General features: G+C 35.8%; 1 protein-coding gene across 6 annotated transcripts; it reads right to left on the bottom strand.

Annotated features, from left to right (window-relative positions):
* Positions 1-362: 362 nt before the first annotated feature.
* On the bottom strand, positions 363-18257 carry LOC308509194 (UPF0462 protein C4orf33). Of its 6 annotated transcripts, XR_013995145.1 has the most exons (8): positions 18092-18236; positions 9259-9448; positions 7092-7152; positions 5539-5590; positions 5201-5400; positions 3153-3307; positions 2586-2673; positions 433-2500 (listed from the first exon to the last, which is right to left on the bottom strand). XR_013995145.1 is itself a non-coding variant. In XM_081076946.1 (7 exons), exons 2-6 carry the CDS (start codon positions 9437-9439, stop codon positions 3202-3204), a joined length of 600 nt encoding a protein of 199 aa, XP_080933072.1. In that variant the 5' UTR covers positions 9440-9448; positions 18092-18257; the 3' UTR covers positions 427-2127; positions 3153-3201. The 6 variants fall into 6 exon arrangements, 5 of the variants coding, with proteins under 5 accessions (XP_080933070.1, XP_080933072.1, XP_080933069.1 ...); XM_081076946.1 differs by lacking the exon at positions 2586-2673 and having other exon boundaries at positions 427-2127; positions 18092-18257; XM_081076945.1 differs by having other exon boundaries at positions 428-2673.
* Positions 18258-18287: the final 30 nt, after the last annotated feature.

The following is an 18287-nucleotide window of genomic DNA, read 5'->3' as shown; positions in this document are numbered from 1 at the left end:
TCCTTGAGGCTGGAGTCCCTTGACTCCGCTTGCACTCTATTCTTGGCTACTGTATTTCTTAACCCTGCGCCACCCTTCTCGCTCCCCACAGCTCTGGTCGTGCAGGACATGACAACATAAATAAATCGTCCTAGATTATTTTAAATATGGCTTTCCTATCCAAAACTGGTAGATTGTTACCATATAAAATTGTCAGCTGCTATTGTCAATATAAAATAATTTCTTAATTTATCTAAGATGCCATAACGATAGGTAGTTACAGTGCTTTTTGTAAAAGTTAGCATTTATCTTACTACCAGCTCTCTTTTCAGATAGAGAACATACTCAATAAAAGAAAAAATGTTAGTTCATAACTCACATTTAACCAGCAGCACTAATGATTATTTAATGGAACAGCATAAGCTTGAAGTGAAATCCATTGAATTTACAGCTGATTTTATAACAGTATTTTATTAAGGTATATTTTACATAGTGAAATCAAAAACTTTAAAATATATACAGCTCGAGCAATGTTGAAAAAAGTATGCAGGTATAGACCATCATCCAAATAAAGACACAAAACATTCAATCACCCCAGAAAATTCCCTCGTGCCCCTTTTCCAGATAATTTGAATGCCCCATCCTTACACAGAGCAGTTGCGTGACTCATCATAGCCTACAATGGCCTATAATGACCTTCATATAAATAATTACACAGTATGTTGTATCGCATTTATTTTGCTCAGCGCCAACGCTTTCGAGGTTCATCTCAGTTGTTGCATGTATCAATAGGCCATTCTTTATGATGCGTAGTATTCCATTGTCTGACTAGATCATATTATCCATTCTAGTGGGTGGAAATTTGATAGTTTACAATTTTCCGCTGTTAGGAATCAAGCTGCTATGAACATTTATTTTTCTTGAGTACACCTAAGAGTGAAACTGCTGAATCACGGGGTAGGTGTATTTAACTTTACTCGATACAGTCAAATAGTTCCAAAGTAGTTATAATGTTTTACATTCCTACCCATCATGTGAAAGTTTCTCCATGTTCTCATTACTGCTTGGTATTGACAACTGTTTTCCAATGTTAGTCAGCTAGCCATGGCATGCATTCTGCAATTTTAGTCATTTAGTTGTATCTTGCTGTGGTTTTAATTCACATTTCTTTGATGATAAGTGAGGTTGAGAGCCTTTTTATATACTTTTTGGCCTTTTGTATATTTTCCTCTGTAAAGTGTCTGTTCAAGTCTTTTGCTCCTTAACTGGCATGTCTTTTTATTACTGAGTTGCAGTTCTTTATATACAATGGGCAAGAGTCCTCTGTCAAACATGTGTACTTTGAATATTTTATCCCAATTTGTGGCTTCCGTTTTCACATTCTTAACGGAGGATTTTGATGAGGAAAAGCTTTTAATTTTGATGAAGTCCAATTTATCAATTTTTCCCCTTTTTTAATTAGTGCTTTTTATATCCTATTTGAAATTAGTCTCTTCCAAATTGTGAAGACTTTCTCCTGGAATTTTTATTTCACAAGTCACCTTTAGGTTAATTTTTCTGTACGGTGTCAGGTAGAAGTCAAGGTTCATTTTTTCCTTTTTTTCATGTTTTTCCAGTTATTCCAACATGATTTGTCAAAAAGATTATCCTATTCCTTTTAGATACATTGGAACCTTTGTCAAAAATCAATTGACCATGTATAGTTCTCTTTCTGGTTTCTCTATTCTGTCCCATTGACATATTTGTCTAAATTCATGCCAAGTTCATATTGTCTTCACTACTGAAGTTTAGTAAAAAGTCTTTAAGTCAGGTGGTGGAAGTCTTCCAACTTGGTTCTTTATCAAAATTGTTTTGGCTATTTGAGGTCCTTTGCATTTCCACATAAAATTTGAATCAGCTTGTCAATTCTACCCCCAAAAAAACCTTCTAAGATTTTTTACTGGGATGCATTGAATCTATATATCACTTTGGGGAAACAAATTAGGCAGTTTGTTTTCTCCTGTATAGAGAAGTCTGTAGGCAGGCAGTCCAAATAGAATACTCTATTGTGCTACTTGGAATCCAGGTTCTTTGTCCTTCTACTCAGCCTTCCTTGGGTTGGCTCCTCATTGACAAAATGTAGTTAGTGTGTTACTTCAGCTATTCATTCTGCATTTCAGGACAAAGGAATGGGGAGAGCAAAGGACAAAAGGTGTATGGCAGCTGAGTCTCTCATTTTTAAAGCATCTTTTCTTGAAGCCTCACCAAACACTGTATACATATATCTCATTGCCATGAACTGTTTTATAGGATTGTTTCTATCTTCAAAGGATTCTGGGAAAATGCAGTTTTTGAGCAGAGTCCCTAAAAATTCAAGTTCTGTTAGTGAAGAAGAAGAAGAGACAGTATGTTGTTGGGTAGGCAATTAGGTATCTGTACATAGATTCTTCTGCAAGACTGATAATCTCTAAGTTGAGAATGCTGGAGAAGGACCAAGTTCAGTGCAGAAGTGCATAGATAATGTACTAGATGACTTCAAGCTCTGAAATACGTTATAACAGAAACTTCAGAAATTCTAGAACAGAAGTGTTTGATGTTCACAAAATAAAATGAAGACATGTTAATACCTTGTTTAACATCATTAAGAAAATGTCATTTCTTGGTACATACAAGCAGAATCTGTCGCCTGAATTCAAGACTACTTCATTCCATTTCCTTCAACAGAGTAAAAAGAGTCATAAGAAGAGAAGAAGAGCTAGTTAAATAAACATGTATCCTACTAAAGCCGTAAGAGATGTGGATCTGTCCAACTGAAATAGGTCATGGTTTTTTTACTCATTTCAAGAATGTACAGAAGATTCTGAGTAAAGAATTCATGTATATTACATGGAGCTCAAAAATGTGCAAATAAGATGGTCCAGCCTCAGGCTGGCTGAGGTGTAGGTAAGTGGGAAGAGAAACAATGATTTTGATGGACAGAGTCAGGGATATCTGGGGTAATGGTGATGCAAGGCAGATGGAAGAATTCAGTGACATGATCGTTCCTGGGCTAAATGACTCTGAGAATTAACTTTATAGATAAAATCACCTATAAACTTTCTATTTGCTTATTAATTTACACTTGCCAGAGAGACACTATTCTTTCATTCACCTTTCAGTGACCTTTCAAGAAATTATACTTATTATTGATTTACCTTAAAAGGTATAGAGAAGAAATAATTGATATGGCCCTCTACTATACTCCTACACATCAGGTTTCTCTATGAGCCACAGGTCTGATTCTGGTTGTTTCCATTCTTCTCCAAACAGTGTGTTAAAACTGAAAAGCTTGAAGTATTCCAGACGATGGCTAAATGCAAAGGAAAGAGAAGGTGGGAATTGAAATGAATTATGCATTTGTGAAATAGTTGTCCTGAAGGGCTATTCATTTTCTCACATCTGTGATAGGACAACATTCTATTTTAAGAATACCAAAGGTACGATATACTCTACATGTACAATTTTTCCATTGTAGCTCTGAAAATATTTACCCACATCCCAAAGCACTCCCCTTTCAATTCTACAAACAGCTACCTCCCAGCTGAGGGGAGAAATAAAAATCAACCCTCAAAATCTGACTCATTCCATCTAGGCTTAAAACATGTTATACTCTTACAGATATTTTCATATTTAAATTTTTGATATAGTTTATATCAGTCATTCAAACAATTGTTTTAAAGTTTCAGTTCCAGAGGTTAGAGGATAGACTGCTTGGCCCTTTCTTTCCAGGAACACTATTTAACTATTACAGAGATTTCTATCGTGGCTTAATAGGAGAGAAAGGTTTGCTAACAGTGGAACTCAGCTCTCTAGGAAATCAATGGGCCTTGACTCTGCCCGAGCTGATGGTATAATCATGCTTTACCTGGGGTAAGCCTCCAATCACATATAAGTGAGGAGCCTAAATGCCAAGAGGTACTACGTAGAAAAGAACCACAGAAACAAGCCATGTTGCTGTGAGGGCCTGAGTCATTTGCATCTAGATTCCTGTCCCCCATTCTGCCCACTTGGCCAGACTGAACCACTGAGTCACAACTGTTAATCCCAGGTGACGAGGTTAAGGAACCAACAGTGAAGGATAAGAGAATGGAAAAGAGAAAGAGGCTAGTTAGAAAGGGTCAGGACTGGGGAGAAAAGCAAAAGGAAAAGGGGAAAGTGTGTCAGGCAGGATAAAGGGATAGGCTAGAAGAGATGAAGGCAAAGTAGAGCGAAGAGCATGACAGGAAGGAGAGGACACACAGGGAGAGGAGGGACAGCAATTCCCAAGGGTAAGAAGGCAGGAAACTCCGTCTACCATGGTACACAGCCCATGAGGATTCTCTGTGAGGCTCCTCTGAACGCAGATCCAACAGACTGTCCTGGCCACACTGAGTACACTCAGAGATACAGAGCGTGAATCCCAGTTTGCCCAGGACAGCAGCCTTTCCTCCCTAGGGGAGTAGTGTTTGCTGCAGGCCAAAGCATTCAGGAGGCTGCCCAGCAGCTATATTCTCCTTTGGTGACAGCTTCAAGTTGGGCAAGTGTCGGAGATGTGATGGCTTACATGCCTGCTGCCCCACGGGAGCCAGTATTTTCTGTAATAAGGCCACAGGCATAGCTTCTAGGGTCCCCGCAGGGAACACGACTGTTAAAGGGAAATCCAAAGCCATGCTGTCCCCATCGGGTATTTATAGTTTATTCATAATGCCATCAGTCCAGGTGCAACTTACCAATTAGGAATCCTTTTTATCATAAGCAATGTTGCTTAGAAACCTGGTTGACACTTTTACCCTTATGAGGTTACCAGGGGAAGAGGGCTAGAGAGCAAACTGAAGGTTGGTTACATTCTCCAGGAACAAGGGAAAGGATTTATTAACCTTTTGTTCACACCAGGAAACAGGATGCCCCTGGCCATCTAGCTCTGAAAGGGATCATAAAAGAATTTGCAACCATACTTCCACAGCAGCTGTTGCAATATTCACTAATATTCACTGCAATGTTCACTAATTATAAATGCTGTACTGATAAGAGAGAGAGAGAGAGACTAGTCTGTACAAAGTGAGTCTGTCAAGTATGTACTGAGGACCATCAAAAAACACAGTTCCCTACGAGGTGTTTGTACACGTAGGTCTTCTTTGACCGAGGGCAGTTATCACTGCTCTACCAAGAATTCATTTCCAAAAAGCTCACAGTTGGAACGTATCTTCATTGGTTTCCTACTTACAAATCAGGTTTTTGTCCTTGTTGCAATTCATGTTGAGGTATAGGGTAAAGAGCTTCATAGCTTCTTTCATCTTTGGATCCATGAATTGCAAATGAATTGAATTTTGTCACATTTGGTGGAAAATAACTCCAAGGGAGATAAGCTCTGCCTTCCCATTTTGTCTCTCCTTTGGACACTTTGAATGACAGAGCAAGTTCTTGCTACAGAAACAATATGTAAAATACAAAAGGCAAATTCAGATTTACACTATGAACATATGTATTATACACATATTTAAACATATATATTAAATATCTTGTACACGTAAGAATTTTTGTCTCATATTTTTATTTACTCACTTTCCACACATTTCTTCTTCCAGAGAGTAAAAGCACCAAATGTTGTCCGTGACTGTCAAACATTTGAAAGAGACAAGCATTATTTTCTTCACCATCCTTCATATCTGCAATGTGTGTATTTGTAACTAAATGTCCAAATAATTAAAAGATGCAATATGAAAATTCGATAATTATTGGAAGAGCCAATGTATTCAGTTAACTTAGAAATGACACCTTTGAGTTTACCATTTTACAGACAATTATAGTCACAGGCATAAAGGTACACACGTTCAAATTGCTTTTTTATATTCGCCGAATAAGAAAATACATAAAAGACTTCAATTGGTTAGATGATGCAAAGTATGCAAAGGGGTGGGAGAATATCATGGCATTTGGAATTTATAATAAAACCAATTTCAAAAACTAAAATACCTTAAGGGAAGGAAGTTGGCACCAATTTCTAGGTCTGAATCCAACAATTTTACTAAAGGTTATTTCTATAAGAAAACTGTCCTGAAGCTCATAAGGAAGACAAAAAATACAAAATATATATTGTCTACAATGAGTCAACATGCTGAAGATTTTAATTTGTGTCTACCCTCTCACCCAACTGTCCTCAACCCACCTGCCTCTGGTGTTTTTCTGCTTTCAACCATCAATTTAGATATTGATGTCACATTTTCAAAGGTATACACAATATATCCTCAAAAGGAAACTAATACCATGTTTCCCCGAAAATAAGACCGGGTCTTATATTAATTTTTGCTCCAAAAGACGCATTAGGGCATATGTTCAGGGGATGTTATCCTGAAAAATCACATTAGGGCTTATTTTCAGATTAGGTCTTATTTTCGGGGAAACACGGTAAGAGAGCATAATTGAGACTAGCTAGGTCAATAAGAATCAAAGGATTTCAAGTATGTTTACATGAAACAAATTTACTGTCTCTGGAAAAGACGCTATTTAAACATTTCTACATAGGTAGCTTTTCAGGGCGGATTTCATTCACCAAACTATTCAAACAGCAGACAAGTATTTTTTTCCTCTACTATTTTTATTCTTATTATGCAAGCTTAAGAATATCTTAGAAGTAAAAGTTCTTGCAAATTACAACAACAGTATTCTTCACCTTGCTTTCCAAGAGATTAATTAACTGTTGCAGGAGTTGATTACCTAAAGCAAAATCATGATTCTTGATTACTGACTGTCTTAATATATATAAAACCAAACTACTGAAGATTTTTTTAACTTTTAGAATTTATTAATTTTGTACGTAATGGTTATTGTGTAATTTCTTAAGAAAAGAGAATCTAATTATCCTATTCACCCAATGTCAAGTCATCACTGTATGAAAACAAAGTGATATTTTCATCTAGTAAAAATAAAACTAAGGATAAAATTAAAGAATTCTAGCAGATCCAAGTTCTTTACTGTCCTGTAGACAAGTTATAAGTATATTTGCAATTAGCACTTCCCCTATTTTATTGGAATTAGTGACTTTTTACTAATTTATAACTAAAAAACAACGTGTTCAAATTACATAGTACTGTGTTAGAAAAAAATTTTATACTTACGGGCAAAGTTCAACTTCTAAATACTGTTCAGTTATGTCATTCAAGAAAAATGCTTCGACAACTTTTGAAAACAGAGATATGGCATATTGAGAAATTTAATTATGCTTAAACAATAAATAATTTCTTTATTCCTTTGGAATATAAAATATATTAACTCATTATTTTTAATTATAGCTCTTCCCCAATAAGAAAAAGGATAAAGAAAATAAACAGACATTGCCTAGAAATAAATCATCATTAACATCTTTCCCTATCAGAGGACCATAAATGAAAAAGAAAAAGAAAACTTTGTGCTGGTGAGGTTTTAAAAAAATCAACATTATTACACAAAGTTTGAGCCAATTATCTTCTTCTAGGAATTTATCCTAAGGAAATAATCAGACAACTGGGGAAAGAAGTAAGTATAACCCTACTCATCAAAGTGTTGCTCAAAAATTAGAAATTGTCTAAATGATTATCTCCTATTACATAGGATTATTGCCTATTACAAATAAATCTTCTATTATATAGGAAATCTAATATGTAAATTATGGAATTTATGTATTCCATGCAATGGACTATAATACAGCCATTAAAATCAAACACAGTTAAATATTTTTTGACCTGGAGCAATATCCATGATATTTGATAAGTAGTCTATAGAGCGATAACTAAATTAGCAAATCAGCAAACCTTTCAATGTAGAAATAAGTGATGCTGCAGAGAGAATAAGGGCTCAGGTCATGAAACATCTTATATAGAGATCATATTAAGAAGGGTAACATTTTCCTGGGAGGAGAAGAAGCCTGAGAAAGTTTTTAAGTAGCTGAACGATGAGTTTACATTTTTATTTTAGATAGATCTCTCAGGCTTCCAAGAGTGAAGGATGGACTTAAGGGCAAAAAGAATATTTAGGAGGCTCTGCCCTAGCTGAGGAAAAAGAGGATGAAGGCCTAACCTATGGCAGAGATAGTGGGAATGAAGAAGAGGTACTGAATTGGAGAAACATGTAGGAGGTGAAGTTGGTAGGACTCAGTAAATAAATCCAAATATAGATAGTGAGGGAAGGATAACTTGGCAAAATCTCACATTTCTATATTTGGTGATTTGATGTACTGAACTGCCATTGATTGAGATTGGGCAATTAGAGAAAGAAGCAGGTTTATGAGAAGAGTGCTTCTTGAGATTGGTACCTGTAGCACCTCCAGTAGATAAGTCACACTGGTGTGTACACCAGTAGGAAGCTGGTACATGCAAGCTCTGTTATCAGTGAAAGACAACATATGTTTAACATATTATACATTAAAACTGACAAAATGCATGCTATACAGATGGTATCTATAGCTATAAAAATAGATGTTAAGAGGAACTAGAAGAGTCATCAAAGGTTTCTTTGAAGAAATGGAACCTGATTTTGAGCTTGAAATATGTGAATTAGAAGCCTGGGGAATAGAATGAGAAAAGGTACATGGGTGAGAATATTCATGGACAGTAAGACCACTGCTTTTCAGAAGTCAAGAGCTTTTGCTGGAATATGATTGCCCAATTCATGAGTACCCTGAAAGCTTACAGAAAGCGTTTGAAGTTTATCTTAGGGATAGTGATGGTTTGTCGTATAGGGAATGGCACCATAAAGAGTATTTCAGAAGGATAAGTTTGGTAGCTTAATTAGGAGAAATCAGAAGGGGATCATATAGCAAACCTGAAACAGTATAATTTCATGGCATCTTTTAGCCTTCATTTCATATGTGAGATTTCTTGTCAGTATGTATAAAATAAAAACTACATTTCATGTTGAAGTTCATAGTGTTTCTGTAATAAGTAAAACACCCTGAAACATCCATAAAGAAGGTTTATAAGGTTAAAGTGGCAATGTGAAGATACTTAAAGACAAAACAGGAATGCTTAACTCTTCTTAAAATAAGTAACAGAAGTAAAGGAAAGACATATGGCAGCAATTTAAAAATCTGGATTTGTAATTGCAATTTTTCACTGTTCTAGTTATGTAGTTGAAGTCACATAGGTAATGGTGAAAAAGTCATAATGAGAGTTTGGTGAGAAATGTCAGAAACTGCACGTCAGTTGCTCAGAAGCCCTCACTTCCTTAGAGCAAGATAAAATAATAGTTCTGTGAGAGGTTATTATAAAAAGATTTATGTTTGCAATAAAATACAGTACTTCCACTTACCTTCATAATCCCATAGTTCATTGAAAGGCTTTCCTGGTTCTCCAGGTGGGGCTGGCGGATCATTGAAAAATGGCGCACTAACTTCCATCATCACTCCTCCGTCACCTGGATTCAGCCTGACAAACACTGGCTCATGCTTCACTGGGAAACCATCCCAAGTGTGTTCAATTTTAAAATCCATCTGTAGACTCTAAAGAAAATAAAAATTAAAATAAACTCTTTAACAATATTCAAATGTTTCCTTTAGTTAGAAATGAAATGAAAATAGCTATGCCAAATAGCAGGCAGGAAGGCAGCAGAGTGACCCGATCACGGTTCTGAGAGTCAGAAGGCCATTTGGATTATGGCAAATCACAAACACTGAGTTCTGCTGTAAAATAGGTAGTTGGATCTAAAGGCTTTGAGCCTTTAAGTCTAGGTCCAAACTCATGTTTTAAAACTGTAATTAAGTCCACTGCATAAATTGTTCAAGTACTGAACAACTATAGGCACTATGAGTTAATACGTAATTCTTTGTCTTGTACTGTAAAATGAGCAGGTGTCTGAATTACCTGGGGAATCAGTATCCCCAGGGAATCAAGATCGTTACAATAAAATTCAATTTGATAAAAAAATTATATAAATCAGCAGAAATACAGCTGTTAACACCATTCTTTTGGCTAAAACCTTTTTCTTTTGGGGTTGGGATTAAGGGCTCCAACCTTTGAAAGTTAGTAGAGTTTAATATTGTCTTCCTTGGTCTCAGGATATAGATTTTCTTAGCCTTTTCAACTTTTGATATTTCAAATGTTAAATGACCTCTTGCTTGGTTAATCCCTTCTCACCAATTGAAAAATGGGAAAAGAACCTGCCATTATTTAAACTTTGAAATAGACGAAGTCTATTTGACACAAACAGTATTTGCACTTTAAATTGTTTCTCTAAGGATTAAATGGAAGGACATAGTATTGTATTAATAAAATTACATTGTGTTGAACACTATGGATTAGGCATTTTATAAACATTATCTCATTTAATTTCACAAGAAAACTGAAAAAGAGCTATTATCATCCTCATTACAAATGAAAAACCAAACTTGTCCAAGGTCACATGGCTGGCAAATCAAAAAACTGAATCAATGTCAGCCATGTTTTCCCAGATGAAATAATTTCAGAAATCTTTAAGGAGATGAAAACCTTATTCTAGGAGTGGTGGGTTCCCCAAATTATACTAGGTCCTTATGCCTTGTTCAGAAGATAATCTTAGTTAGTGATGATATTTTCAGACTGCAATTTACCTATCTGACGTCTTTGAATGCAACTCCTTGCTTCATATGTTATTTTTACTGCAATAAATTTACTAAATTTTAAATACATTTATTTTGATGACTGTGTATTGAGTACAGACTATATGCCAAGCATTGGGAGACGCACATATGCAACCTGTGTGTCAGAAGGAATCCAACATCTCTAAAAACCTTTTTCTAAAGTATGTAGCTTTTCCTAATTTTCACTACATGCTAACAAATTTTAATAGCTGACTTCTAAAAGTAAAAAGTAGTTCTGGTATTGCAAAGGATAAGGTCAGCAATTTATATTGAATTAAGTTCAGTGAGGGATCAGATGGTATAATTCTGATTTATGTAGAATTTAGTTCTGACTAGAAAAGAATAAAATATGTTAATAACAAATTTATTTTCTTTAGTTGAAATATCAAGACACTTTCTTCAAAAACAAATGTATAACCCTGTACCCCAAATTTTTCTTATAGCATATAGGAAGAAATAAGCATAAATCAAGATGTGAAAAATGCTCATTAAATCTGATTCTAGAGTCAATATGCCGAAAGAATATGCTGTTCACCTAACTTGGAGCTTACAATTCTTGGCAATTCTGGCAAAATATAGATCAGCAACCACTGTGTTTCCCCGAAAATAAGACCGGGTCTTATATTAATTTTTCCTCCAAAAGACGCATTAGGGCTTATGTTCAGGGAATGTCATCCTGAAAAATCATGCTAGGGCTTATTTTCGGTTAGGTCTTATTTTCGGGGAAACGCGGTAGAAAGTTTTTGCAGATTCACTCATTCCCCATACAATTATCATCGTACAAAAATGCTGTGATGCTAAGGAACCCCTATCTTATTCAGTGGGTTTCCACTAGAAAATTTTCAACTCCCAGCTCTTTCAATCATTTCTATCTCTAAATGGAATTAAACCACATCCCATGATGAGCTCCTAAAAGTGGCCTATCGCTTCCATGCACACATGGTGGGTCTCATGGTCAAAGTGAGGTATACTTTTTAGGTTTCAAATTACTTCCAAATCTAATTGTATCTGGAAGATAAGAATAAAAGATAAAATCAGAAAATATAAGGCAGTGGCACCCCAAGTCTTTCTACTGGTTCCTTCTGCCTTTTCCCCTGAGATTTCTTTGAGCATTGTCTGAAAATTACTACAAGAAATATTGCCAAGACTTCCACCATCGGGGAAGAGTGCCATGGCTGCCAATGTCCAAGGGTAGAACATACTCCTAATTTTGGTTTTAATTGCATAAAATGACTTTAGTTTCTTATCAGAACGACAAGTTTGTTAATCTGCTTAAATACACTCATGTCAGTCTAAGTATGCATAATGCTTACAACAAAATTAACCTAAAATGTCTAGTCTTGCCCACTAGTTTACAAATCTAATCTAAAGACAACATGGACCCATACAGACACAACTGGCTCTCCTTTGAACTTCCTGGGGATACTTAGGACTGTCTCCTGATATTTAACTCCCATCACCTTTCAATTCCTTTGTTTGCACACATGTCCATATGAAGTAGAGACAATTAAACAGTCAGCATCCTTCACAACCTGGGTTAATGTGCTTCCCAACAGAAGTCCGCTCCCTGTCATTCTCTATTTCTATACACTGCTGTTTTGATTCATGGCACTTACACCACATGACATATTTGTTTATTGTCTCTGCTTCCCCAGCTAGAATGCCTAAAAATAATAGAAACATTTATTTGTTGAGTAAATATATGTTCTAGTCTCTGGATCTAAAATTTCATGATTCTAAGGTCTTGGCGCAGGAGAAATCAACTGTGGTTACTGGTATCATTCTCTCTTTCAGCACTATATACCAAAACAATGGCAAATAACGAAGATGATACATCATATCTAGAAATTTCTTTTTAATTTAGTTATCAAAGGTTTATTAGCTACTTACTTTGTTTTAGGCACCATGCCAGATTATGGGGAAACAAAGTATAAGAAAGAAGTCTAGTCAATAGTTTAGTGGTTACCAGATGGTAAAGGGGGAGGAGAGTGGTAGATGAGGGTAAAGGGGATTCAATATATGGTAATGGCAGAACTGACTCTAGGTGGTGAACACACAATGTGATATATAGACGATGTATTACAGAATTGTACACCTGAAATATATGTAACTTTACTAACAATGGTCATCCCAATAAACTTTAATTAGAAAGAAAGAAAAGAGAAGAGAAAAGAAAAGAAAATGAAGAGAGAGAGAGAGAGAGAAAATAAGTCTAGGGTCGTTGAGGATGATTCTCACGGAGCTAACCCCCAGGCAGTTCCTTATCAGTTGGTTCATTTTGCAGACCAATGTAATCAAGTTGGAACCCTACACCAAACTAATCTTTAAATAAATCAAAGATTGAAACATAAAAATCAAACCATATAAAAACAAGAAAGGAAAAAAATGGGAGGATTTTTAAAAAGATAATCTTATAATAGAAAAAGCCTTTTAAAGTATAACTCCAAATCCAACAGACATATAAGAAAAGACTGAGATACATTTGGCTACATAAAAATAACAAAATTACAAGCAGAAATCTGCCTATCCCCACCAAAAAAGCAAAAAGGAAAAGAAAAGAAACAAATTATTTTAATCCCACCACTTCAAAATCAATAGATATTCTGGGAAAAATATCCGCAACTCCTATTACAGACAAATAACTAATTTCTTTAATGTTTAAAGGATACCTAAAAATCCATGAAGACCTAGAATCCATGAAACATACCAACAGATAAATGGGCAAAGATATGAAAGAAAATGCAAAATGTTCAGCCTCACAATGATAGAAATGCAAACTAAAACAACAATACATTACTCTTTTTCACTAGGATTGAATCAGAAAGTTTGATAACAAACTGTGATAATGAGGACACTGAGAAACAATCACATATTGCTGTTGGGGTACAACCAGCATAGCCTCTGTCAACAGCCATCTCTCAATATCTATTAAAATAAAAAAATGCAAATATCCTTTGACACAACAATTCTAGTTCTAGGAGTTTTATACATGCACATATCCAACACAACACAGTATAAAGTTTTCACTGCAACATTGTTTAAAATAACAAAATATTTTAAGCAACCTAAATATCCATCAGTAGAGGACTGATAAAAAATTTGTGCTATATCATACAAAGAAATACTACATAGCTGTTAAAAAGAGTGAGGCAGCTCTCTCTATACATCTAAAGTATATTAAGTGATAAAAGGCAAGCTGCAAAAAGTATGCATTTATTTAATGAAAAGGAAGACTATTTCCACCTACTCATATGCTTGTGAATGCATAGGCTATCTCAGGAAGCGTATACAAGAAACCAGTGGTAGCAGCGGTTTCTTTTTTGGAGGGAATCATCTGCCTGAGACAGGAAGGGAGACTTACTTTCAATTGTACCACTTTTTTTTTTACCTATTTGAATTTTATACTATGACAGACACACATTACTATTCAAAAATAAATGAATAATTTAAAAATATTTTTTTAAAGTCCAATTTAAGGCGGGTTCTGTTAAAGAATACGGTGACTACCTCTTTTCTCCTTTGTATTATATATGCTGAACATTTCTTGAAAGAATGAATATCAGGAACATTATTGAAGGAATATATTCATTCAAATTGATCACCATCGTATTATGCAATTTTAATGTTGGCTGCTTAGACTTTCTGAAAAAAATATTCATTGTTAATCTGTTTTTCCCCATATGTTTTTAACCTCGATTTTTCAAATGACTCTTTCATCAAAAAAAATGTCAAAAATAATTTTAAAGTATTTTCATGCTTTCCCTGTACTACAGAAAGACCTATAAAAGGAGACAGAACCTCCGGGCATTAAAAGCCTAAGAGAGGAGAAAAATATGCCACAAAGGTTAAAAGAAGGAAGTTATGGAGGTGTTTTCTAAACAGAATGTTTTGCAAGGAAATTTTCCAAATTCCTCTATTCACAAGATGTTCTTCAGTTTTCTACAAAAATTACTTCTTTCCAGTTTGCATCCTCCCTCCTCACTTCCCCACCCCACCCCACCCCACTCCTGCCCATTGAAGAGAGAAACAGAGAAATGAGGAAGTCAGCAGGAAGTGGGAGTAAACTGTGCCAGCAAGAAGAGGCAGCTGAAAAATAAGTTATTAGAGAAAAAGCTAACGACAAGCCTGGGCAAAGGTGCAAGGAATGCGAGCGTGAAGAAAGCCTGGGCAAGGAGCACAGCCCCGGAAGCTCTCCCAGTCCCCCCGCGTCCTCCCTCCTGCCGAAGTCGCTGGAGCGCACTCAGCCTTAGGCTCCACCAGCAGCGTACACGTTCTGGGGAGGGGCTGGGAGGACTGCGGCCCACACCTCATCTTCCTAGGAAAAGAAAAATGTTAAAGGACCACCAGTGAACATCTGAAAACTTTTCATCATTCCACGGAATTGTGAGCGGTTTTCTAGAAGGAAGGGTAACTCGGCAATAGAAATACGGCGCAACAATTTGAAAACCAACTGTAAATCATGAAGATTACTGTACAACCTGTACAGCCATAATTCACTTAATGTAACTAAAGGCAAACGGGTTATATAAGCCGGACCTGTAAATTATATTACACTAGCTGTAAATATTACCATAGCTGTAAATTATATTACACTACTGCGAGGTATATACATAGTAGTCAAGGATTGTGACATTGAGACCAGACTTTCTGGATTTAAATCCTTATCCAGGTACTTTCCAATTGTGATCGGCAGCAAATTTATATATATATATAATTAAACTATATAGGTTTGCGTAAAAAAATTCTGTTCAAATCATTAAAATTGCACATTTCTGAAGTGGTTATCATTTTTTTTCCCGAAAGAAACACTTTATTTAGAATAAAACAAAAGCAGCTCATCTGTGAGCACACATTTGAGTGTCAGCTACTTTTAAGCTGTGTGAGCCATAAAAAGGGTTTTTCTTTACTTTTCCAGAAGTCTTATGTACACAGCACACAAAAAAGGTCATCCCCAGCCCCCCACTTAAAACACCTGCATTGGCATCACAATAGCACATACACAACTTTAAGCTGCCATTTTAATAAAATGCACAAATACTAAACAGATTAGCTTTTTTCCATCAAGAGGCCCAAGTAAACTCCACATAAGGCACAACTTCTCTTCAAAAAGATCTCTTAAGAGTTTAGAATTCCATATCTTCACCGGCTGTTCACCAGATTTGCTTGTCGGGTGCGGGAAGAGAGAAGAGGAGGTTCTAGTTATAGCGATGTACCTAAGGGGAGAAAATGATTTCAGCCAACCACAGTGAACTGTCTAGCTTAATTAATGAAGAATTTTACATGGGTGATTTAAACAACATTGAAAAGTAAAAGTCCAAAAGTGTTCTTTGGCTGTTTAGCAATATAGTTTTGACCCTAGCTTAAATTTCCAACTTTGTATTGTTCATGATATTTTCTAAATAGTACTGGGTGCTCAATTTATTGAATAAAGTGATGTTATTAAAATCTATCAATTTTCAAAGTTTTCTTTATTGCAGAAATATATCTAATATAAAAACATGAAATAGTGGCTAAAGAATGGTTAAACTAACTACTTTTTCCCTCTCATTTTTCATTCCTTGTACTCAATTATACTAATAGATACTTTCCATGCACCTTCACTGAATTCTTTAAATTAATTTCTTCATCAAGTATTTATTGAGCCCTTGTGTTCTAGGTACTATGATGGAGCCTGGAGACAAATTACAAAACAATATGATAAAGACTGCAGGAAGAAGCATGAAATAACTACTAAGGAAGCACCTTAACCTGGAGGAAGTGGAAAGAAAACATAAGGGAGGTTTCAAAATTGAGAAACACTAGATGGGAAGATTTAAGGATAAGGAGAATCGTAACAATTTTGTTTCTTAAAGATAAAAATTGTTTTCAAAATACTCCATTGAAATTTAAAAGTTCAACCAGTAAAATCTTGTAACCAAAAAAAAAAAACAAAAAAAAACCCACACACTCCAAAATTATAATTTGTATTGATGTTGACCACATAACCTAAAAATTCCAATTTCAGATGTTTAATTTATGCAATGCAAAAAATCACTCATCATTTATATCTAGGAGGTGTTTTTTGCTTTTATCTACACTAATACATCTTATTCAACTTTTAGTGTAAATATAGTTAACTTTATAACTACTTGTTTGATGCCAACTTGAACCACAATATGACAATATACAAGGTTCAAACGTAGGAGAAGTTACAGGCAAGTCCTTGGGGGAATCAGTGAGAAAGGTTCATGAAGAAAAAGTCATATACTGACCTTCAAAAAAGAGTTGAAGCTTGCACACTTAATTTCTTCTTCCAACAAGTTTTTGTGTTAACTTCATTGCCATTAAAAAACAAATCAGGTTCAATTTTCACTGACTCAAAGCTAAATTAAACTTTTTCATGGTTCTTAAATATACCTTCATATTTAACAGCCAGTCTTTAGTGGAAGGGACCATCTCGTTCTCTTACCGTGTTTCCTGAAAAATAAGACTTAGCCTGACAATCAGCTCTAATGCATTTTTTGGAGCAAAAATTAATATAAGACCCAGTCTTATTTTACTATAAGACCCGGTCTTATTTTACTATAATAATTTACTTATATAAGACCGGGTCTTACATTAATTTTTCCTCCAAAAGACGCATTAGAGTCGATTGTCTGGCTAGGTCTTATTTTCAGGGAAACACAGTAATAGTGAGTATGGAGAAAACCCATGACAGGACTTCAAATACCCAACTGGACACAGTTGGACGAATTTTTAAAATTTCTTGATACATTCTGCTAACATTATGAGTATATAACATTACTCATGTAATGTTCGAACGTTACTCAATGTAATGTTCGTATATATAACATTGTGAGTACAGGACAACAAAACTTAAAACTGCCAAGGATAAAGCTAAATTGAACTGCATCTATGACCTGCCTGTTTAGTGAAACGACTTCAATCCATAAAAAGCACATAATCTATTATATTAAAAAGCACTAAAACTAGTGGCTGGACTCGAGTTAAAATTTTTATTGCTAGCATTGAAATTTCTTCCAATGTTAACCGTTAAAAAAATCGACAGGGTTTAAATCCAGACATAATCAATTTTTTAAAATGGGAATGGGAATCCATCCATGACTTGTAAAGTTTTCCCTAATTTTTTTTCTTGCAAAATACATTTAACTTTTGTTCTTTCTTTTTGAGGAAGCAAATGTATGTCTAAAGAAATAACTGCTGAGTTCACAGGACCTTTGGAGAACGTCTAACTACATGCCTTTTTGCCACACCGTTAAATAGTCAAACCACAGCTGTCTCCTTTCCCCAAAGACCCACGAAGGGCAGGACCGTACTTCGCTTCTGGAGATTACCACGTCCCTACTCAGAAGTCGTCCAGAGGGTCAGCCTTGCGGTGACCTCTGAGGACGCCCGTCCGGGTTTAGCGCCCAGCAGCACAGCCCGACATGCTTTCCACCCCGCCCCTGTGGCCAGCGGTTCTCCCGGTCCAGCAGTGCCAGGTATCAAATATACAGGGGAATTTAAAACACGTATTTCATGACCTACCTAGGTTTACATTTTGGGGGCTTTCTTAGGGGGAAAGAAATGCTGGGCCCCGCCACCTGAAGACACAGGTTGGCCAGATTTCCCGCCGCCACTCTGGGGGCTCAGCTGGTTGTCATCCGCGTTCCCACAGCTCCGCTCAACGCTTGACAGATAGCCAATAGCGTACGAGGACGCTAGGAAGCGTGGTGACGTAAGA

The sequence above is a fragment of the Rhinolophus hipposideros genome (assembly GCF_964194185.1).
Source record: "Rhinolophus hipposideros genome assembly, chromosome: 16".
Classification (NCBI taxonomy): domain Eukaryota; kingdom Metazoa; phylum Chordata; class Mammalia; order Chiroptera; family Rhinolophidae; genus Rhinolophus; species Rhinolophus hipposideros.
This window is presented reverse-complemented; position numbering and strand designations above follow the sequence as displayed.

Excerpts from the sequence above, each read along its gene's own strand:
- LOC308509194 (XM_081076943.1), bottom strand. The coding sequence starts at position 9,439 with ATGGATTTTAAAATTGAACACACTTGGGATGGTTTCCCAGTGAAGCAT. Across the intron at positions 7,153-9,258 it reads TGAACTATGGGATTATGAAG|TTGTCGAAGCATTTTTCTTG; the intron begins GTAAGTGGAAGT and ends TGTTTTCAAAAG. Across the intron at positions 5,591-7,091 it reads TTAGAAGTTGAACTTTGCCC|TCACGGACAACATTTGGTGC; the intron begins GTAAGTATAAAA and ends AATGTTTGACAG.